Source organism: Phaenicophaeus curvirostris, chromosome 4 (assembly GCF_032191515.1).
Source record: "Phaenicophaeus curvirostris isolate KB17595 chromosome 4, BPBGC_Pcur_1.0, whole genome shotgun sequence".
Lineage (NCBI taxonomy): Eukaryota > Metazoa > Chordata > Aves > Cuculiformes > Cuculidae > Phaenicophaeus > Phaenicophaeus curvirostris.
The window spans coordinates 12,881,591-12,904,326 of NC_091395.1; the positions used below are offsets into that span (position 1 = coordinate 12,881,591).

At 41.3% G+C, this 22,736-nt stretch overlaps 2 protein-coding genes across 10 annotated transcripts in view; one reads left to right on the forward strand and one right to left on the reverse strand.

Annotated features, from left to right (window-relative positions):
• The first annotated feature begins 1,634 nt into the window (after nucleotides 1–1,634).
• Nucleotides 1,635–16,376, forward strand: SCOC (short coiled-coil protein). 2 transcript variants are annotated; one of them, XM_069855271.1, is made up of 4 exons: nucleotides 1,635–1,794; nucleotides 13,227–13,301; nucleotides 13,402–13,485; nucleotides 14,042–16,376. In XM_069855271.1, exons 1-4 carry the CDS (start codon nucleotides 1,731–1,733, stop codon nucleotides 14,182–14,184), a joined length of 366 nt encoding a protein of 121 aa, XP_069711372.1. In that variant the 5' UTR covers nucleotides 1,635–1,730; the 3' UTR covers nucleotides 14,185–16,376. The 2 variants fall into 2 exon arrangements, with proteins under 2 accessions (XP_069711372.1, XP_069711371.1); XM_069855270.1 differs by lacking the exon at nucleotides 1,635–1,794 and adding an exon at nucleotides 11,920–11,982 and having other exon boundaries at nucleotides 13,230–13,301.
• Nucleotides 16,377–18,097: 1,721 nt separating this feature from the next.
• CLGN (calmegin) overlaps nucleotides 18,098–22,736 on the reverse strand; it is a 72,495-nt gene continuing 67,856 nt past the window's right edge. For 6 of the 8 annotated variants that reach the window (XM_069855262.1, XM_069855260.1, XM_069855264.1 and 3 more), the window contains 2 exons: nucleotides 20,779–20,876; nucleotides 18,098–19,111 (listed from right to left, as the gene is read on the reverse strand). In XM_069855262.1, coding sequence (XP_069711363.1) covers nucleotides 19,031–19,111; nucleotides 20,779–20,876 — 179 coding nt within the window. In that variant the 3' untranslated portion in view covers nucleotides 18,098–19,030. The remainder of the gene's footprint in view (nucleotides 19,112–20,778; nucleotides 20,877–22,736) is intronic. The other 2 variants (XM_069855263.1, XM_069855261.1) reach the window with 1 other exon arrangement.

Consider the following 22,736-nt stretch of genomic DNA (forward strand, 5'->3'; position numbering starts at 1 on the left):
AGGTGCATGATTTTACAAAATTCAGAGGTAACAGATTATATAATTGTATGTGTTTTTAGGATCTGCCCTTCTGAACCTAGTTGTTGAAATGCTTCCACTATACAAAACATTTCTGAGAACAATAAAAGACAAAAAATCAAGATGTTTTCTAGCTTTATCATCATTGTGAGAGCTTTGAAGCATGCTGTTGCATCAAATAAAAAAAACCCAAACCCCTAAAAACCCTACAAAAAACCAACTAATCCAGACATCCCCCCCTTGTGATACTTAAAGATCGAAAATGAAACAAGTAGGTCTCTTGACACAGCCTACTCAAGACAAAGAAGGTGAATTTTGAACTGATTCTGACCAATGTGAAGCAAAAATAAGTAACACTCCACGTTATTCTGAAAATACAGGATGTGCCTGGTTTTCAGTAATCTCTGAAGTCAGCTGTCAGTAACTTCTCTGATACCAACAGAAAAGCTTAAAAACTTCCAAGCAGTTAAAGGATCAGGAGAAAAATCTAAATAGTAGCATTACATTTATCATTTCCATAAGCCTTACCAACTCTGATGCTTAGTGTTTTCAGCCCTTTGTCCTGCAGTCACATGCAGTCACCTTTGCACATAGAAGCTGTCCCAGGAGTCTAAATCAAGATTATATCTAGAAGAGTGAAAGGCAAACTGTAAATTCTGAGACCTATCTGATTCTATAGTTGGACAGTGCTTCGCAAAACTAAGATTCAATTTTTAGTGAGACTTCGAGAGGTTCCTAATTACAATTAAGGAAAAAGCTATTTGTCAACATTCTGAGCTTACAACCTTTTCCTGAATACAATTAAAATGTTAGAAGACAGGTAGATGCTGAACATGCAACGCCTTGAAAATGAAGTAGTTCCACTATTTGCTATACTGTCTGTAATCAAGACCAAGGTCATACACTTCTGATAATAAGACTTCAAGGTCTTATACTTCTAAACTAACTGCATGAAAAAATTCTGTTCCAAGAGCATTAAAGAAAGCTGTCTCTCTAAAGAGGTAAGGAGTTTAAGGTGAACTTCAAGTTTATCTGTTCAAACAACATACAATTTTCTTTAAGCAGCAAAAGAAGCAGACTAAAGTGAGGTTTTCTGTGAACTCATTTTCTCTCCCTTCCACCTGCCTACTCTCACAGGATGTCACACACTCACTTATACAACTTCACTTGTTAACATTACCTGATTGGTTTTGCTGCTACTTTTCATATCAGCAAAATTACTCACGTTCCTATATATTTGAAGTTTACCTGTGAAATTTGCCGCTCCCAATTTCAACCATTGCATTTGCTTGGACTGTAAATAACATTTTTTGAACATTTTATGTTATCTTTTTTCTCTATTAAGAAAACCTCCAAAAAAAACCTATGCGGAGCCCTAGAGAAAAATCAAGAACAACAATAACAAAAAGCCAGCTCAAGTGATACACAGTACTTCCACAGAGACCTGCAATAACAGTGTTTGCTCAGCACATATCTGACAAAGCAGTTAGAACTCAGAAGCCTTCTAGCGTAACAATTTCCGGGAGAGAGCTCAAGGTTCAGATGAAATACCCCACAGAGCAAGACGTTTGTAGTTGCCAACAGTATCCGGTAACACCTGTGTGTTGGACTCATTAAAGATTTAACCAGAGAAGTCACATGCACACTGAACAATGGCTGGCACCAGCCACGCTTAACGCACAGCTCCAAAACTTTAGGAAAAAGGAAGCAAAATGGAGTTACCTTTGGATGAGGAGGATGGCACTTTCACCAACATTTCTTTGGCAGATGATGCAGGTAAGAAACTACAGCAATCTACTGATACAGTATAAATTCCATGGGCTGAATAATAGTACTGGTGAGCATATGAATCTGTAGATCCTACTTATTAGGTACAATGTATTTTTAGCAAATGTCCTCAAGTAAACTTTTCTAGTTGTGTAGTAGAATAAGCCTTGTGATTAGTTACTAATTAAAGATTTTGGGGATTTGGAGGCTACCACAGTTTTCACATAATAGCAGATGGTAATATACATTCGTCACCTGAGCACATGTAGCCTTTCACCGTTCAGAAAGAGAAAGTTACAAAAACGTTAACTTAGTGGTTATTACTATCAAAGAAAAGACAGATAATACTGGCCTTTCCTCCTGAATTTGCAATGATAATCTCTCTGACATAAGCTAGTGAGAGCTCACAAGCAGGGATGCAAAATAACTGTTAATGGAAATAAGCTGATCCATTTAAATCCCCACTATTATGCATTTAATTGTTTTAAAGCAAAAGCAAAGTCTGCCTCTCCCTCCCTCGCCTTCTAGCTTATGGAGTAAAAACTATTTGGAATGGCAAGCCAGATAGTTCTACATACTGGAAAAATGACGAGGGGTAATTAATAATAAATTATTTAGAAACGTGTGGCCAGAGTATCAGCTTGATCATGTCAGCATGGCTGTGCTACTTTACACTAGCTAGTAATCCAGATTGCTTATTAATGAATAATATAAATCCTCTTCCACCCTTTTTTTTTTTTTAGCTTAAAGGATATTATTATACATGCTGTCTTTACGTTCTATATTAAAAAAAAATCCATGGAGTTGATCTTATCTTTAGGACATATTTTTCTAGCAGTTTCACATTAGTGTGATGGTGCTTAACAGGATGAATGCACTTCATTTATACAGCTTATAGGCTAAAGACACCAAGGTGTAGTTGACCCAAACTATCTACAATAAGATAAATTGGCAGACCTTGATTGAAGTTGTGCAGTAACAAAGGATTCTCCTGACAGTTCATCTCACTCCTTCCCTGTAGCAAGGTGTAGAACAGTACAGAAAAGCTATCCTATAACACTGTTTCATAAATTGCTGCAGAGCCGATAACATAGCAAGAACAGATGAGGGGCACCGTACAGTGGCAAGATTGTCTACTCTTTGTAAGGCATCCAGAAGTAGCCGAGTTCAGGATAACTCCACAAGACTGGATATTTGCCATATTGCTTGCTTAGTCTTTTGGAAGATGAAAGAGGGAAGATTTAGATTAGATGTTACAAAGAAATTTTTTACTGTGAGGGTGGTAAGGCACTGGACAAGGTTGCTCAGAGAAGTCATGGATGTCCCAGCCCTGGAGGTGACCATGGCCAGGTTGGGTGAGGTTATAAGCAACCTGATCCAGTGGGAGGTGTCCCTGCCCACGGTAGGGGGGTTGGAACTGGATACTCTTTTTAAGGTCCTTTCCAACCCAAGCCATTCTACGATTCTATGACAAGTTGCTTTCTTCAGAAGGCAAACACCCACAAGCCTTCTCTATTACAGTAAACACAGCATCTTGCGGCTTGGAAAGTGTTAATATCATGAGGAAACATAGGCACAAAGTTAAAAATTCTCTCATCAGAGCACAGCTGACACCAACTACGAAAGTACGCTCACCAGTGTGAAGCCCTAGCAGATCTCACTGAGACAAAAGTAGCTGCTCAGGAACAGTGCAAATAAGATTAACGCACCTCAGAAACTGAATTTTCCTAGACTCTCAAGCGCAGTAATATACCCAGGGACAGAGAAAGCTCATGTTCACAACACAAAGCCAACTGTAAATAAAGCTTCTTTAGGCAAGATCTGTGACCAATATCAGCCCTTTCCCCTTAGTAGTGAAGAGGCAGAGACGATCGCTCACAAGTAGAGAGATAAATTCAGAGTACCTGAAAAGAAGTGACATTTTCAGGCAAGCTTTCAGCTTGAAGGCACAGAGGGAGAACACAGTTAAGACCCACGGTGAACACAATAACCCTGATCCATTTCTTCTACCAGAGTGCAACACCTGAAGGCAAGAGAGCAAGGCATAACAAAATTCCTAACCTATAGGAAGAGACTACCATACTTTGTAGGAAGCAGTCTTCCTTATCTCTCCCAGTTGAAGTTTAAGCTTAATTACACTAACTCTGGAGCACCTATGCTAAGAAACACAATGAGACTTACAGCTGTAACTGGCTGGAGAGGAACATCAATTCCAGAAGAGCAGGGAGGATAAAGGTAAAATTTTACATGTAAGAGAGATTAAGACTCCTTTGGACGGACAACACCAAGTTCAAGCAAGGAACAAGGCAACCAGGCTTGCAATACATAGATAATAAGTGGACTTTGCTTGAGGATGACCTGATGTTTTAGAAGCAAGTGTTCCTAATTAAATTAAATTTTAAGTAGGATCACAAAGATACACTGGCTTTAATTGAACTCAAGTATGTTTGTAATTGCATAAGGCTTTCCCCTCATTTCTTAAAATGTACTGGAAAAGATACTAAACAGGCAATTAGAACAACACGCCATGTATATACAATCTGAACCATAATCAGAATACAGTCTTCATATCAAAGTTCCTTAAGTACAGTGAAAACCCACTGTAGCAAAGCAACAGGCATTACTGAACCTGATTAACTGAGTGCAATACATGAATATGTAATAGCTATTGCTCTTTCAAAACAGCAGCGTTTCTCTATTTGTTAAGCTGACAGGTATTAAAAAGAAATCACATCCATTGAAATCAAGATGAACACAAAATGGCAGCAAGATAGAAACTTCTCACTAAGTATTTTAATAGCAATAAAAAAAAGCACATGACATCAAGAAAAGCATTCATTAACAGCAGTTGTGAAAATATTTTCACCTTTAATGAAAGCAATACCTTTTCATTTGGAAACTCATAGCACTGGATAAAGTTTCCTAAAAAAATGACCTACTCAAACAAAAGCACAGAGGAAATGAAACAAAAAATACAATGAGAGTGAGATGATGCCAAACAGCTGCAAAAACTCCCTTACTGTTCTCCTGACCAATGCTGTGTAAGTAAATCAAGGCTCTCTTTCTTCATTGTAAATAACCTAGAAATTCTCTTACTCTTTTTCCAAATGTGCTTTACAAAAAGCCAACATTAAGGACTACATTTCTTGCATAATCTCATCCTTTTAGAAAGCAGATACAAGCCCATGAGTATTTTGACCTAACTTCCAGAAAGGTGAAACAGTTTTTCATCTCATTAAGTTATCAGTAAAGCTGTACGGAACCTTACTAAATGTCCTACCACAAAATTTGGTGGCAAACCTACAGCTGATGATTACGAGGAAGATCAAAGTGTTAATGGGCCAACACTGTGTCACACATGTTGGTGTTCACAGTCTAAAGCTATAAAGAGTTCAGTTGATCTGTCTATTTAAAAATGCATTTTTGTTGAGTCTGAGTAGAAATGAGAACATCAGCACTCATGCATTATCTTGGAAAAGATAGGAAGCAATTATGTTAGAAGGCAGGGCTCTTTAGGGTTGAAGAGAAAATATAACTTTCTAACACTCTCTTTCTGTGGACTTTCTAAAGAGACCAGATCGCATTTTTCCCCAACTGTACGTTCAGAGTCTGTGTAGTCTGATGAGGTCCCATTCTCACTCCTGACCACAGACACTACCGAAACACAGACAATAAGTAAGGCCACAGACAATAGTTATACTGATGCAAACCAAAGTAGCTGCTCATTTTGAATAATTCGATTTGGTTGCAAGGAGTATAAACTAAGAATGACTCAGATTCTGCATTTCACAGAATGCGGTAATTGCAAACGTGCACAAAGCCTGCAAGAGCCTTTTGAGGTTACTTGGAAAGAATAGAGCAAGAATTGCAAAAATTTATTGAATCACAGACTCATTAAGGTTGGAAAAGATCTCTAAGATCATCAAGTCCAACTGTCAGCCCAACACCACTGTGCCTACTAAATTGTGTCCTGAAGCACACATCTACACATTTTTTTGTCCTCCAGGGATGGAGACTCTACCACTTCCCTGGGCAGCCTGTTCCAATGCTTTACCGCTCTTTCAGAACGAAATATTTCCTAATATTCAAAACCCCCCATCATGCAACTCCAGGCCGTTTCCTCTCATCCTATCATTAGTTACTTGGGAGAAGAATTCTGGTGTAAGGCAATGTTACCTGAAAAAAAAAACCAAAACCCAACTTCTCAGATTCTGTCCGTCATTTCCATACAGAAACAAAATGATGATTTGATATAAAGGGTCCTGCAAGTCAGTGTTGCAAGGGAAAATATTTAAACCATTTGTATTCCTTTTAATCTTTTTCTTTGAGGCAATAATTAGTTAAAGGAGAAAACAATACAGTTCAAATAGCAAACTCATCTCAGAAATACGCACAATACCTTCCTCTGTTAATGAAAAGGAGAATACATTTCTGTTCTAGTGGAGAACAGTGAAGCCTCTGTCAACCCTCAGCTTACGCAGGCGCCTCTGGCACCTGTAACATTGCCAATAAGGAAGTGAAAAGCTTGTTGGTTTGCACTGTGTGCCATGAAAAAACAGGATGTACACCAGAGTTTCAGAAGCAAACCATCTGAAAGTGTTTGTCATTAGCAGCAATGACTTAGAATCCCTGTCCAGAGGAATAAAATTCTCTCCTGTGGTTTTATAACTGCACACATGCATGTATCCAGGTTAACTATTAATGATGCTTTTTATCCTAGGGACATGGTTGCTATTTTAAGCAAAAAAAATTGCTCTTTCAGTGAAACTGCTAGCAATGTCAGCTAGCTTTAGGAAAGCTTAATTGGAACTTAACATACAAGTAAGTACAGATAATTGCATTAGTAAAGTAAAATTTGCTGTTCCTTTAAATTTAATACAGATGACAATATTTTTAATGCCTCCTCTGCTTTAACCAAATGACTTAGAAAACATGAAAGAAACTAACAAGAAAGAAAGGGATTAACACCTGTTCTCACTTACATCCAGGTCAGTTTTGACTTCAAGAGCTGAGACACACATCTAAAAATTATGAGCACTCTTTATAACTCTTCAGTCAGAAAATCCACTTACCTGAAGCAAGTGATCTACTGCGTAGTGTAAAAATGGTTTAATAAACCAAGTGGTGGAACATTACTTAGGGCAGTGTTCAAGTATTTCCAGTGATAAAGAGAATCCTCTTATTTCTTCGTTTAAGCTGCAGAGGGGATATTAGTATGTTGTTATGCTGCTGCACAGGAGAAAACAATTTCCAGCACTTGTGGATATTATTTACGTTTCTTGATAAGGTATAAATTCCCTAAAACAGCAAGCAGTGAGTTTATAAACTAAACAAAACAAAACAGCCCTGTGAGCACAGGTTATGCCCAATCTCTCAGCATTGTGTTGCGTATCCCAAAGACTCAAAATAAGCAGCCACATAGTGAAGCTGACTCATTAGCTCACACTTGCATGTAATTAGTATTTACCCTGTTAATTTTGCCCCTCCCAGTGAGTGGGGAAACCTGAGAGAAGGAAATGCTGCCAGCTCCATGTCAAGTAGAAGGCTTGTTTCAGGTTCTTCTATAAATAGTACCCAGACAAGATTTGCCACACTAACAACTTAAAGAACAAAGAAATGCCACTTTCTAACTCAGAAGTTAACAAAATACTACAGGCTGATAAAAGCAAGAATTGTTATACAGGCACTTGAATTGGTCTCCTCCAGTCAAAGGGGACCCCAAACACACTCCTAAAATGCAAAGTACTGTTTGGTAGCTCTACATACATGTATAGGTTTGCCTTCCCTGAGACACATTCTGCATTACAAAAGGAATCTTATTGTTTGGGATATACTCTAAATCTCTAAAACTTCAAATTTAAAGTGCACAACAAACTTCATTCATGAGATTGAATTACCCAATGCAAGACAGGTGAGGTAAGGAATTGCAAGACAAATAGGGAAGTCATGCGCTATGCTAAGCTTTTGTTATTTTGGTTGATTTCTCATAAAAACGCTTTGGGCTTTTTTGCTCTGTTGCATTGGGTTTGAAGTCTTTTTCACCGTTTGTTTAAATCTGGTGCCGCATCAGGTGTTCAGAGTTCTGAGGTTGACTTCTTTGCACTGGAAAACAGAGGGAGAGTTAGGAAGGCAAACCTTTTTAAGGGAAAGCAAGATGAGGCAGATACTCTCTCTGTGGAATTTGCAGCCAGCATCATCAATCCAACAGTCTTGGTCTCTTGACCGTGCAGAGCAGGGCTGTGCACAGTGGAGTTGCTTCCTGCTGGCTCAGCACTTAGGTAAACATCCCTTGGAAATCGGGGGATGAAGGGCAGGAAAAGAAAAAAATCACATATATGGATCTTGCCATGATAAGGAGTTGGGATATAGCCAGGGTCACACAGAAACAGTTCCTGAACACCAGGGCCCAGGAGAATGGGGCAGCTGCACAATCTCAGACACTGGGGTACAGGGATTCATATAAGCACTTACAGTAGGAAGATGCATTATACAAGATCTAATATGTCTGAGTATACAGCAGGATGAACCTAAGGAAGCATCTTCACAATTGTTTAAGACTAACCTAGAAACATGCAGCTCTACAGAGACTACAGATGCCAACTGTTCTCTACTGACAGGCCCGCTGCAATGCTGACAGCAGAGGCTCAAGTAAAGACAGTTTTCTCTAATAGAAACCCAAAAAACCTTTCACACAAATTAAAAAGGAGTTTGAGCCTGGTGCTCATGCTCAAACATCAGAGTTAAGAATCAAAAGAAAATACTGCAGTGAGAAGCCACAACCATGCAAAGAAGAATGAACCCTCAAAAGTATACGTACCAAAAGCAAAAGAGAAAGCAAACCAGCAGCTCTTGGAATTACTACTCTGTTCTGGCTACAACAGGATAGAAGCTAACGTGCTTTGTTTCCATTCTGTTCCATAATTTAATGTCAAGCATTTCCCCACTTCGCTCATTTCGGGACTGTTTAGACAACAAACTGCAATGTAATGCAATGAGCAAAGTGGAATTTCTGCAGCACAGAGATGCAATTCCTCAAGACTGAACTCCGACATTTCCCCACCCCTCCCCTTGTATAAAACACAGAAAGTTCTAACCCAGGTCAGCAAGCTCTCCCATCCACCCATATCCATCTGCAGACTCTGGCCATATTTTTTCCCCTTAATCAAAGCACTGGAAACTATTTTCTAGAAAGAATTATGAGAACCTGTTGATTGCCAGGCTTGCCACATAGGGAGTGCAGCAAGTAAGACGATCACAGGGTGAGAAGCACCTGCTATTTTAAAAACAGCGATCGAGAAGAGGTACTGACAAGCTCCTAAGGCCCAGCCACCTCCAGAGAGAACTGCTTGCAGGGATTAAGGAGGATTACTAGGTTAAAAATGCCTTTTGTAGAGAAGGTGATATACTTTTAAGTCAACCAGCTAATGGGACTGAAAACAACGAACTCATTTTCCAGAACAAATTTAATTTGCTCATAATTAAAATACATTTTCATAACCTGAACAGCATTCAGCCTAATCTGCATTTATCAGTTTGTGAGGTTAAAAAAGTTACTAACACAATGTTAATAATATTGTAGAGGCACCCAGAAGATGTAGGATATTAGGAAGACACACTTTCTGAAGTGTGTTAAAAAATACAGTAGAGGGCACATTTCCCAAAGCTGTGCATTTCTTTATCTTCCTGAGTACCTGCACAGCATTAAATTATTTAACACAGGATAAATTCCTGCAACAAAGAGAATGGCAATGAAGCTGGTGAAGGGTCAGGAGAACAAGTCTTATGAAGAGCAGCTGAGGGAACTGGGGTTGTTTAGCCTGGAGAAAAGAAGCCTGAGGGGAGACCTTATCACGCTTTACGCCTACCTGAATGGAGGTTCTAGCAAGGCACATGTTGGTCTCTTCTCTCAAGTCACGAGCGACAGGATGAGAGAAAACTGCCTCAAATTGCGCCAGGGGAGGTTTAAATTGGATGTTAGGAGAAATTTCTTTGCTGAGTGATAAAGTATTGGAACAGGCTGCCCAGGGAAGTGATAGTCATCATCCCTGGAGGTGTTAAAAAAATGTGTAGATGTGGCAATTCATGACATGGTTTAGTAGGCACGGTGGTGCTGGGCTGATAGTTATACTGGATGATCTTAGAGGTCTTTTTCAACCTTAATGATTCTATGATTCTACAGTTCTAAATTCTACTGGAACATATGGTTCAAACTACATAGTTCCTGTAAGGACACTATAGGTGATGCAGTGAAGCCACGCGAGTCAGCTCGGGTGCCAGGCATTGCCTTCACTGTGGCTCACACTGGCCTACAGTGTCCAAAAGGAACGCGCTCTGCAGGATGTTCTGCAGGGACCATTCCCTCCGAGGATGCAAGGGAAGAACATGGGAATGGGAGCATGGTTCAGGGGTGCTGTGCCATGAGAGGAGGCCAACCATGTTCTGGGGTGCATCAAGAACTCCATCGCTAGCTCATTGAGAGGAGTGATTGTCCTGCTCCACACTGGTGCAGCCCCACCTTGAGTACTGGGTGCAGTTTGAGGCACCACAGCATAAAAAGGCTATAAAGCTACTGGAGAGTGTCTAGATGAGGCCACAAAGTTGGTGAAGAGTTTAGAGGGGAAGCCGAATGAAGAGCAACTAGAAGTCACTTGGCCTGTTCAGCGTGGGCTCTGCCGCTGAGCAGAAGTCAGATTTTAAAGAGGATTTTCAATTTCCTCCTTCTCTTGCACCGTCAGGATAAATTACTTGCAGGCTGCCTTTATGGGCGATGAGTGATGCGCCCCTCACCTTGAGTACTGCGTGCAGGTTGGGGCACCACAGCATAAAAAGGATATCAAGTTACTAGACACTGTCCAGAGGAGGTGAAGGGTTTGCAGGGGGAGCTGTATGAGGCTGAAGCCACTTGGTCTGTTCAGCCTGGAGAAAAGGAGGCTAAGGGGAGGCCTCATCACGGTCTACACCTTCCTCATGAGGGGAGGAGGAGGAGCAGGCGCTGATCTTTCTGATGACTAATGACAGGACCCAAGGGAGTGCAAGATGATGTGCCAGAGAGGTTTAGGTTGGATAGTGTTTGATAGGAATGGTTGGACTCGATGATCCGGTGGGTCTCTTCCAACCTGGTGATTCTATGATTCTATATTAGAGAAAGGTTCTTCCCCTAGAGGATGGTGGAGCCCTAGAACAGCTCCCCAAGGAAGAAATAAGGGCACCAGGCTTGACAATGTTCAGAAAAACATTTGGACAAGGCCCTCAGACACATGGTGTGAATGTTGGGGCTGTCCTGCGCGGGGCCAGGAGGTGGACTTGTTGATTCCTGTGGGTCCCTTCCAGCTCAGGACATCCCATGTTTCGAAGTTACTGAGGCTCCCGGGGGATGGGATCCCTCAGGCTGTGGGATCCAGGACCAAGCCTCTTGCCTGGCAGGTTCCCTGCTCAGCACCTTGCCCAGCCCCAGCACCCATAGGCCCCGCCCCACTTACTAGCCCCGCCTATCTCCTCGCCCCTCCACAACCATTGGCCGGTCCCTGCTCACTAGCCCCGCCCACATCCCCGCCCCTCCACTCCCATTGGCCCTCTTGGCTCTCTCACCCCGCCCCATCGCGATCATTGGCCTCTCCTCTCCCACGGCCCCCACTGGCCACGCCCCCTCGCACCCATTGACCTCTCCTGTCTCTGGCCACGCCCATTTGAACGTAACGCCCCCTCCTCTGGCCACGCCCCTTCCCTATTGCCCCTCCTCTCCCTCTGGCCACACCCCCTTGCAACCCTTCCTCCCTCCGCACCCATTGGCCCCTCTTCTCACTGGCCACGCCCCCATTGAGCACAGTGCCCTCCTCTCCCTCTAGCCGCGCCCACGCCCATTGCCCCCATCCATTGGCCCCGCCCCCGACGCCCATTGGCTCCTCCTCTCGTTGGCCACGCCCCCTTTGACCACAGAGCCCCTTTCCCTCTGGCCCCGCCCCCGCCCATTAGCCCCTCCTCTCCATTGGCCCCGCCCGCAGCGCTCATTGGCCCCTCCTCTCAACTGGACCCGCCCCCAACGCCCATTGGCCCCTCCTCTCCATGGGCCCCGCCCCCCGGCTCCCATTGGCGGGCGCGGCCCCGTGCGCGCGCAGGGCTGCCGGGGCGCGGCGGCGGCGGCGCAGGCGCAGAGGCAAAGGCAGCGGGGCGGCCGGGCCGGGGCGGCGGCGGCGGCAGGTGAGGGGCCGGGGGGAGGGAAGGAGGCAGGTGCTGCGCGGGCGAGGGCCGCGGAGCTGCCGGAGGGTTCGGCCGGGGAGCGATCTGCGCCGCTACCGGCCCCTCCCGGCGGGCGGGCGCTGCCCTCAGCCGTCCCCGTGCGGGGATGCCGGGGATGCGCAAGGGACCGACCCGCGCATCCCTGTGTGCAGGGGACCGAGCTGCTTGTCCCTACAGCCCTGTGCGCGCAAGGGGCCGACCCGCGCATCCCCGCTGCGCACAAGGGGACTGACTCTCGTATCCCCGCATCCCTATGTGCAGGGGACCCACCTGCTCATCCCTGCATCCCTGTGCGTGCAGGGGACCGACCTAGTCATCCCCGCATCCCTGTGTGTGCAGGGGACCAACCTGCTCATCCCCACATCCCTGTGTGTGCAAGGGACCAACCTGCTCATCCCCGCATCCCTGTGTATGCAGGGGACCAGCCTGCTCATCCCCACATCCCTGTGCACACAGGGGACCGACCTGCTCATCCGTGTGTGCAAGGGACCAACCTGCTCATCCCCGCATCCCTGTGTGTGCAGGGGACCAGCCTGCTCATCCCCACATCCCTGTGCACACAGGGTACTGACCTGCTCATCCCTGTGTGCAGGGGCCAACCTGCTCATCCCCGCATCCCTGTGCGCACAGGGGACCAACCTGCTCATCCCCACATTCCTGTGCACACAGGGGACCAACCTGCTCATCCCCACATTCCTGTGCACACAAGGGACCAACCTGCTCATCCCTGTGTGCAGGGGACTGACCTGCTCATCCCTGTGTGCAAGGGACCAACCTGCTCATCCCCACATTCCTGTGTGCACAGGGGACCAACCCATGCATCTCCGCATCCCGCCGGGTGCAAGGAACTGACCTGTGCCTCCCCACATCCTGCTGTGTGCAGGGGAGCGAGCTGAGCATCCCTGCATCCCGCTGTCCATATCGGGGTTACCAGTGAGGGGGCCTCCTCTGCCTTTCTGTGATGGCCAGTTCCAGAAGGGTCAGCTGTGGCATCCCTGAAACACAGTGTTCTGCTGTGTGACCTAAATCCGTTATTTTCATTATCTCGAATCGTATTTGCACAACTAACCAGTGTTTAAAAACATTGTTCTGCTTTAGGTTTAAGCGCTGGCTTTTCAACGCCTATTAGAAAAATGCATCTGAAAGCCAAATATGAAGGCACTTGCATTAATGGCTGCCTCCGTGTTGTTTTGTTTCTCTTCAAGCAGAGCATCTCTCAGGAACACGCTCTTGGAAAACAGAAAAAGCCCACTCTACGATGATGAATGCTGACATGGATGGTATAAGTTCTTAATGTTCTTGTTCTTCATTATTTTTTCTACTTAATGTAATTTCCTACTATTACAGAGGTTACATTAAAACTAATATGATTTATTGCAGCGGTTGAGGCTGAGAATCAGGTGGAATTAGAAGAGAAAACACGGCTTATTAATCAAGTTTTGGAACTGCAGCACACACTTGAAGGTTAGCAGTTTGACACTTACAAGTACACAGTAATGAGCAAAAGAAGAAAACCTTACTATGCTGCCCTACCTTAGTCTGGGTATCCACAAGTATTTCAATTATGCAGCTGTAGGTACATAAGGAAGGTCTCAGAACTAATTTTTTTCTTCCTCTTTATGCAACATGGTGTTCTACTCTCAAAATACACATTGAGCGATAGGGGCAATCCATTTAACTTTCTCAGGCTCGTTAGTTGACGTCTTTGAGTCTGCTCATCACTGAACTTTTGTTTCCAAGTAGCTTATTTTGCAATAGCTTAACTCAAAAATTCACAGAAAGAATAAAGTTACAGATACCAGTTTGTTTAAGAAGTTTGTCAAAATACTGTCCTACAAAATAATACAGGAAAAGCAGGATTTAGATAAAACTTGTGAGTAGCACAGTGTTTTACAAGGCAATACCTCATGCCAGTGTTTCCCGCATTGAAAGTGTTAATAGTTTGATGTAGACACATAGAACATATTTGTTATTGTATGCAATAGCATCTAATACTTTTCTTATAATATCACCTTCGCAGATCTCTCAGCACGAGTAGATGCTGTTAAAGAAGAAAACTTGAAACTGAAATCAGAAAACCAAGTTCTCGGACAGTATATAGAAAATCTGATGTCAGCATCTAGTGTTTTCCAAACAACTGACACAAAAAGCAAAAGGAAGTAAGGGTTGATTCACAGATGATGTCATTGTATTGCTGCTGTCTTTTTTGTTTTAATCGGCATAGGCTACATGAGCTAAAATACCTTAGTTTGTGGTTTTACTGGATACCTGAAGATTATAAACTTTGGTGATAAGCAGACTTAAGAACATTATCATGAACAGGAGACATAAGTGTGTGTACTATTAAGATTAAGCAATGTGCAAATGTAGAGACTAAACTTTCATATTTGTTTTAAAAATGAGCATATCTTGTTAAAATTTGGATTTATTCTCAATTTAAACAGAAGTCTGTTGGCGCTCGTTGAGGTCTTAGGATAGCGTTCTTGATTAGCAAAATAATACAGTTATTGTGTTGAAACCTCATTTGTTGAAAATATTCAGAGTCTAATTGCATCACCTTTTTCACTTCAAATGCATTTAGAGTTCTGTATAGTTCTGTTAGTAGCTTTGCAAAGCACCTTCAAACAGAAACCTGTAAACCAGTTAAGAATTTCTGTGAAGTAATAACAGTGACATTACTTACAGGGTTGGTGTGCAGAAAAAAACATTTAAGATTTTTTGGAACGGGGAAGGTAGGGGAAGAGGAACAAGGATAGGCAACTTACATTAGGGAAATGGCAAATGCAGTATCAGAGTGTCTGTAGTTTGCAAGATTGTACACTTCAAACCGTTTTCACTTAGGTCCTGTTTCCTCAAAGAACGATCAGGCACAGCGTCATTATGTGTGGTCTTCCGAAAGCTTTTCAGTTGTGTGATGAGGAGTTAAATTAAAACCTGAATAATAAGCCTTACAGAAACAGAAGGTCAGCAATGTTCCTCATACTCGTTGTGAGCAACCTGCAGTGAGAAACTGAGAAGTTTTCTTTTCTTGCCATGTTTTACTTTCCTCCTGAAGTGCCAAAATTGTCTTTGCTTCAGGCCTTAGAGCAACTATTTTCCTGCCCCAGAGTCTGAGCTTGTGAAGTAACTCTTGAGGCACTGCACAAAAGCATCTTAAGACTGAGGGGAACAAAGGTGGCTTTTGCCTCAAATCTGTGCTGCTCTGAGCAATGCCTAGTGTCAAAGTGCCCAGTTTTTTACTGGCTTGGCTGTTTGTTCACAGGTTTTGTAAAGCTCAGCCCAGATTATGGGTCTGAGCACTTCCCGTAGAGGCAGCATGCCTGGCATAATCAGTATTAAGGGAGAGCAGAAGCTGAACTACAAACAATGATATAAGTTTTAGCAGTACTTGCACCTGTTTCATCTTGCCATACAGCAGCATTGCAGACTTATTTGTGGATGTTACCTTGAAGCAAGGTCTGTTTCTTCAGCAGTGAAGTCACTGTTAAATGAAAGGAAACCACTAGTTCAAGGATGTCTTTCAACCTGCAATTAATTTTATAAAATCAAGCTGCAGGAACTGAATGAGTAGATGTAACAGTAAAATAAATTGCTCTCAAACCAAGTTTCTTGGCAGCTACGCACTAATGTGTTTCAAGTGTAAGCTGACATTGTGAGGTTCCCTCTCCCAAAGGAGGTCTCCCATTCCTCCCTGTTGAAGATGACTGTACAGTGCTCACGGGAGTGTCAAAGTCATATGACAGCAAACAAAGCACTTAATAGTTCAGTCGTGAGGGCTGTTAACAAGTCTGAGTCAAGAAACCCGACGATGGAAAAAGTTTTACCCGCCAAGGCACAAATATTGATACCATTTGTGTCATGGGGTCCTGTAAATATTCAAAATTACTTTTAATCTTCTATGGACTGCTCGCTCACTTTACTGCCTGTCTGGAACACTAAATTCACTCAAGAATTGCTAACAGGTAGAGTAGGTCACGTGGTTAGTCCAGGGTTTGAGCATTAAAAAAAGATTCACGCCAAACACTTCACTTCTGAAGACTGCATTGCGTTACAGCTATCCTAGCTTTAAAGCCACGTCACTGCACATCTCCATCTGCACTGTAGGAGATCAAGTGGTAACAGAGCATGCGCTTGTTAGATTTCAGCAATTTCCAGAGATCAAGTAATCTGAAAATCATGGTTTTGTATTGTAAGACTGGATAGTGCTATTTTATCCATCACTGTGTAAATAAGTAGTTATTTCCTCTATATACCATTTTGCATCCCACTACTGTGGCCTTCATTTAACTTATAAGCATTTTAAAGATGTTGTATTTCTGACTTTAGAATAAATAAAAACTTTTGATTTGTCTCGATTAGTTTGGTTTAACATTTGTAAACCCTAAAACATCTCAAAACAGAAGGTGGGAAAGCTGTAGGGTTTGCTCTTAAATGTTTCTACATAGCAGAAGCATCTGAAAAACCAGATGTAATTAGCAAATATTAAGACCAAACCTGGGTTTATTAATCTACTTTCAGCAAGCTTCCAGTTCCTGACTCGCTTGGTATTTTCACCCACGAATCTTACACATATCTGTTCTGGCCCAAGAATGAAGAAAAAGGATTAGTAAGCTGCAACAAACTCGTACCTATCCATGTGGGAGAACTTTAGGCCAATCTAGAATAGAAATGATTTTTAAGCCAATTTAGAATAGAAGAGATTTTACCTTTTCCTACATAGGTAACGAGCTCTACATTACACAAACCACAATAATTACTTTATCATACCTTCGTGAAAGTGGAAGCTAAACTGAGGAGTAGCTTCTGTTGTAATTAAATAAAAAGGCTTCAGTCGTAGAATCATGGAATAACCAGGTTGGAAGAGACCCACCAGATCATCGAGTCCAACCATTCATCGAGTAGCCTTCCCTGAATGCAGACAATTCTCAGTCTGGGACTTGGTATCCCTCAGATGACCACTTTTACTGAGCTACTATGTAGCTGAAGTCTGACACTCATGGAAATGCAAAAAAATGACATTTTTAATAGCAAGGCATCCTGAAGCTGGATTATTGATAGTTTGCTACTTTGAAAGCATTTTCAAGCAGCAGTGATAGCAAGATCAAGTATTTTTCCTGAAGTAACCATTCAGATACAGATGGACTATGGGCAGGAACGGCAGGTGAATCTCAAGTGTTACAAGTAAATGTGAGGTGGTTCCCCTTTTACTTGGCTTTCCAGATTTAGAGCCTCACATCCCCAAACCTCTGATATTTCTCCTGTACTTACTAGAATAAGATTAGATCCAAGTAAGCTGATGTGCAGAAGGATGTCTTCTATCTCTGTCTTCCAGGAAACTGAAGTCATTAACTCAGTATTAAAGTGAGACAGGCCTTACAGAGTCAGTATTCATTGCAGACAGCACCCTTGAGTCACGGCCTCACAAGACCATTTTCCCCATAAATGTCTCCTTATTTACTGACGTGAAGTACAAGCGAAGATATCGATGGGGTATTAATCAGGACTTACAGGAACTTCTAAGTTCAAAGCCCTAAAGGAAGTCTAGTGTCTCCTGTGGAGTAACTCTATCACAACAAAAAAACCCCACTCAAATCTCCCAAAACTAACAAACAAAACCCACCCCAAATGCTGTAACAATTGCAAAGGGCTTTTACAAGGTCCGATCAAAAGGGGTGCTCCTTGACAGCTCTCAGTGGCTGTAGTAAGATACCACACCAGTAAAAACTTCCATCTACCACTGAAAAGTTATAGCCAAGAAGAGGAATATGGAGTCTTCCCTTCTTACCTTTTGCATGTAGGCTCTTAAATAATTGAGTGACTTGATTTGCTATGAAAATATTTTTATTTTTTAAGTGAACTAACTTCTTGCCAGGCACAAGGGAATCTGCTAGGTTCCTTATGAATTAATGTTTTTTATGTATGACTGCTTTCACTAGCATGATACATCCTACAAATACTACAGGCAGCTGCTAAGCAGCAAATGTTTTCTGGTAACTGCAGTTTTATTGTTTTGTTTTAATATACAGCTGAACGTTAACAAAAAAAAGAGTTTCTTTTACAATATGCAATTTATGCAATTTATTTAAACTATATTATGAGAATGCCCAGTTACTCACATCTGTAAAAAACATAACCATCAAAAATTCTTATTCTATATTAATAAATTCCATGTTAGGCAAGAATTATTAAATATTTTTAGGAGGCAATGTACACTTAGCAAGTACTCTATAAACAGAGGTTATATCATTCTGAATTGGAACATGAGACCTATAAAAGTCTGAAAAAATCATCTGTATATCACTTCTGCAGATTTGCTATCTGCATTCAAAAGTAAAACAAGTCACATCAATTACCACTTGTTCTATGAGTACTCTATTTTAAAATATCTCTTAAAAATAAATTACTCTAATGCCTAAAGTGACCACCCATGTAATAAGATCAACTAAAATAAATAATTTACAATATAAATTCTTGCTAGCACTAAATCATCATACAAAACCAATTACTGCAGTTAGCTCTGCACAGAAATGCATTCCTTTTCTCACAGCAAGGTGAACTGCTAGAGATGCTACATCTATAACATCATCGTCTTTTAGCTGAAAAGTATAAACAGCTAATTTTGTGCTAGAGCTGCAAAAATATTATAATTTATTCTTTTTTTTAAAAAATATTTAGAGCAAGTTTATCTCCAACTACTACTAATTTCTAGAAATCTTCACATCTCAAGAATCTTCAGCTTAAAAGGAGTTGGCCAACATGTAATTTCACTTTTATTCTGAATTCAAAGCATCATCTCTCTCCTCACAGATAGTATTATATTCTCCTTAAGAAAGGGAACCAAGGAACTTTAGGAAGGTTCAAAGAGGTTAGAGAATTAGAATAGCAGGTTAAGTAGCAATGAGGCCCCCTCTTTCTTCAAATGTCAGGAACTTGCATGCTGTCAGACTCATTGAAGTGGGATACCAAAAGTTACTATAATCTAGACCTATAAATACTCGCTGGAAGTAACTCAGTCCTTTCGTACTCTTCTTTTACGCACTGATTTTGGTACACCAGATCCAGAACTTGTGTTTTCATCAGCTTCTTTCATCTGAAACAAAAAATAATTTAGCATTACAATTTTCAACCCATTTTCATTTTGTTATTGAAACTGGCACATTACTTTATTCCTTCTCCCGACACCTTCAATCAGATTATCACTAAAGGCAACAGTTAAGTGACAGGACAAGGTTTTCCCACAATACTAATCTAACGATAAAGGAAGTGAGTAGAAGACTTTTCCCTTCTGTATTAGGAAGGAAGAGAAACCTACACTGGAAGTGATGGCAAAAATTTAGATTTGCCAATTCACTCGTTTAAAAGAGGTGACTTCTTAACTAACTTAGCAACTTCCTTTAAGTGCATCTGTTACTAATTTTCATTTCCACTTCTTAAGCAAGAAGCATTTAAAACATTCTAACTGCTGCTACAAACAGAAGAAACTGTTCCTACATCAGTGTTCTTCAGCTGGAAAGTGATTAGCTCACAGAGGCACGTGAAAAGCCTTCCCAACACCAACTCCATTCTCAGGCAATGCATTGCTTCCTCGCTTTCCTGCATTACCTAGTAGCCAGCACCTCATTCAGAAGCAACAGCTCACAGAATGTGGCACAACCTGAGTGAGGATGTGGTGTGCATGACACCTCCCAAGTAGGTGACCAGCTAACTCATGAGAGAAACTTTTACACCCTGAAAACACCCAGAGATGAGCAAGCCATAACCTCATCGTCATGCTGTGCAATGGCATAAACACATTCACATCTTGTTATTACTTTCACATAGAGTCACATGGATCTTAATGGGGTTCAGACACCATGTTCCTAGGTAAATGAAACAGGAAAAATAAAGCCTTCTTAAAGGAACAAGAGGAAGTACTAAATACAGGATAACTGATGAATAATTTCAGTGCTGAAAACAATTCAGCCTCATGCAAGGTACAGTTTCCTAAAGGAGTTTTATATCAAAAGGAGTTAACACTATATTAAATGACTCCCCTAATCTGGGATGGGACTCGTTTAGGGAGTGACAAGTACAAGATGACCAATGGAAATACTGTAGGTGGATCTACAGCATTTCAAACATACCAGAGTTCTTAAATGAAAGGAAATGAAGCAAGGGCAGCATACAGAAATTCCATTCTACAATGTTACTTTATGAAAAAGCTTTTATAGATTATCTGGTGACTGGATTAACCTCCGCAAGAAAAATGAAACTGCATGTGCTGAATTCAAAACCAGTATGTCCGTTTTTCCTAAAACCTTATTTGGAATTAAAGGAAAAAAAGGATGACTGAAACCTTAAGGGTTTTCTAGGTCTTACTGAAAGGTAGTTAGAAGCACACATTTCATCAATTAAGTAGCACATAAAAAGACTGGCATCTACTGCAGAATCCAAATTTTTAAGAGCTGCACTTCATTTAGTAACCTGCTACAAACTACACTCCTGTAAATGTTTCACGCTTAGAACCTGCATGATGACCTCTATACCTGTATTTTACAATAAATGTCACCTCCTAGCCAAAATTACACAGGAAGATAAATGTATCACAAACATTTATAGAGCATTTGAAGTGTTAAATTAAATAAAAACACATCCCCACCTCATGATTTGTTCTATGGCTCAACAGAAGAAATGCTCTTGTTATAGGTAACTGGGCTTAGTTACAAGTGCAGCGTTGAGCAAGGGCAAGGAGAAAACAGGGGAGAATCTCAAAGTTACCTCATCTTCTGAACCAGATTCATTGGACCTATCACCTTCTTCTTGACTGCCATCTGCAACTTCATTTTCTTCTTCTTCATCTTCATCATAAATTTCTTCTGCAGAAGATGAGGGTGAAGATATTTTGTAAACAGAACTTTGTAAACAGAACTGTATTAAAGATAAACTATATCCAGACACACTAGTAAGGAAAAAGAAGCCAATTTAGTCATCTAATGAATTGCTTCTTTACAATAACCCATAAAAGCATCTCTGTGATACAGAGAGTAGAATTCTCATGAAATAGTAGAAATTGATCACTGTCAGATTTAATAACCAATTTTAGCGTAGCCTCTTTTCATAACAACACACAGTCTCTTCAGAGTTCTAAGCGACCAACTAAAGTGACAAACTTAAGTTTTAGGGAAGTCCTTAAATCCAAGTATTGCATTAGACAGTTTTAAGACTAGAGTCCAAAAATAAGACAACTCAGGCATCCCAAATCTGACTGAATTCTGATTTAGACTGCAAAGTACAGTACTGTGGTTATCAGCCATCCACCATGGGGAAACGCCTGCATCCTAAGGGAACTCCCCTTTTTAACACGGAATTCTTTTGGCACGCCGTTTTGGCTGAGGGATAAGCAGCTGTGCGCTTACCCCTTTATGCATTATTGTAAGGCAGAAATTAGTCAGAAAAGCATCGTACTCCTTTCGGCTCACTCAAAATTTCCAGCTTGCACTATTAGGATAAAACAATTCCCAAAACACAGTAAGCTTTCCATAAGACCTGATGCCAATCAATGAAGTTACCAGGGTTTGGCAAAGTCTCTTCCTTTACTTCAAACTGGGGTCTTTAAGTGAGAACTTCTAGAAATTCAGTTCTCTTTGCAATACTTTATATCAAGAGTAAACAAGAAATCATATCTAAATCTGATAGAAAGGATATAAGATGGCATTTTACATCTTAACAGTCTCTGCCACTGGCTCAGTTAAAACCTGTAGTAAAGCAGTGCTCAATTTTGGTCATGACCTTGTCAGGTCATGTGTACATCTCACAAACACCACTGCAGCGTTAAAAAAACCCATAAAACCAGAAAGAAGAATCTAGTTCTTTCTGTTTCAGCCTAGTAAAAAAGAAACAAAACTAACTATATACATTCAGATGGTACTAATATGTAAGATTAGACTCTCCTGATTCTTGGTGATGAAAATCTAGAAAACTCCAATTTATTAAAATATTTGATACCTCCGTAGGAATACCAGAAACCTTTGCCTACAGTTTAGCTATAAATTGAGCCACAACATCAACAATTAGTTCATAACAACTAGTGATGCTCCAAGAAATTAATTTTCCCATCTGTAAATATACCTGACACACCTATAAAGATGTCATAGAATCACAGAATCATTAAGGTTGGAAAAGACCTCTGAGGTCATCCAGTCCAACCATCAGCCCAACACCACCATGCCTACTAAACCATGCCCAGAAGCACCACATCTACACATTTTTTTGAACACCACCAGGGATGGAGACTCTGCCACTTCCCTGGACAGCCCATTCCAATGCTTCGCTACTTTTTCAGTAAAGGAATTTTTCCTAATATGCAATCTAAACCTCCCCGATGCGCCCTGAGGCCAGAATAACTATGTATGTCTTTATTATTGTCATCAATAGGAAAAACATGAAAAAAAATGGAGAGCATAGTTTAAGATAGAAGTAGATGAAGATTTCTGTTCTGAAAATGTGCCCTTAACAGAAAAGTAAAAATTCTAGTGGAGAGATCAGAGATAGTAAGTTACGCAAATCCAGCACCTCCCATAAGAACTGATTTTGACAGAGGGGAAATAAACAAAACAAAAAAGCTTCAGACATGAAGAGTAGAAAAAGCCAGAACTGGACAAATATACTATTTAAAATACTTAATTTTAGTCTAATGTTAATTTAATAGATTTCATATAAATAAATGTATAACTTTA

Excerpts from the sequence above, each read along its gene's own strand:
- SCOC (XM_069855271.1), top strand. The coding sequence starts at position 1,731 with ATGGAGTTACCTTTGGATGAGGAGGATGGCACTTTCACCAACATTTCT. Across the intron at positions 1,795-13,226 it reads TTCTTTGGCAGATGATGCAG|CAGAGCATCTCTCAGGAACA; the intron begins GTAAGAAACTAC and ends TTTCTCTTCAAG. Across the intron at positions 13,486-14,041 it reads ACTGCAGCACACACTTGAAG|ATCTCTCAGCACGAGTAGAT; the intron begins GTTAGCAGTTTG and ends TCACCTTCGCAG.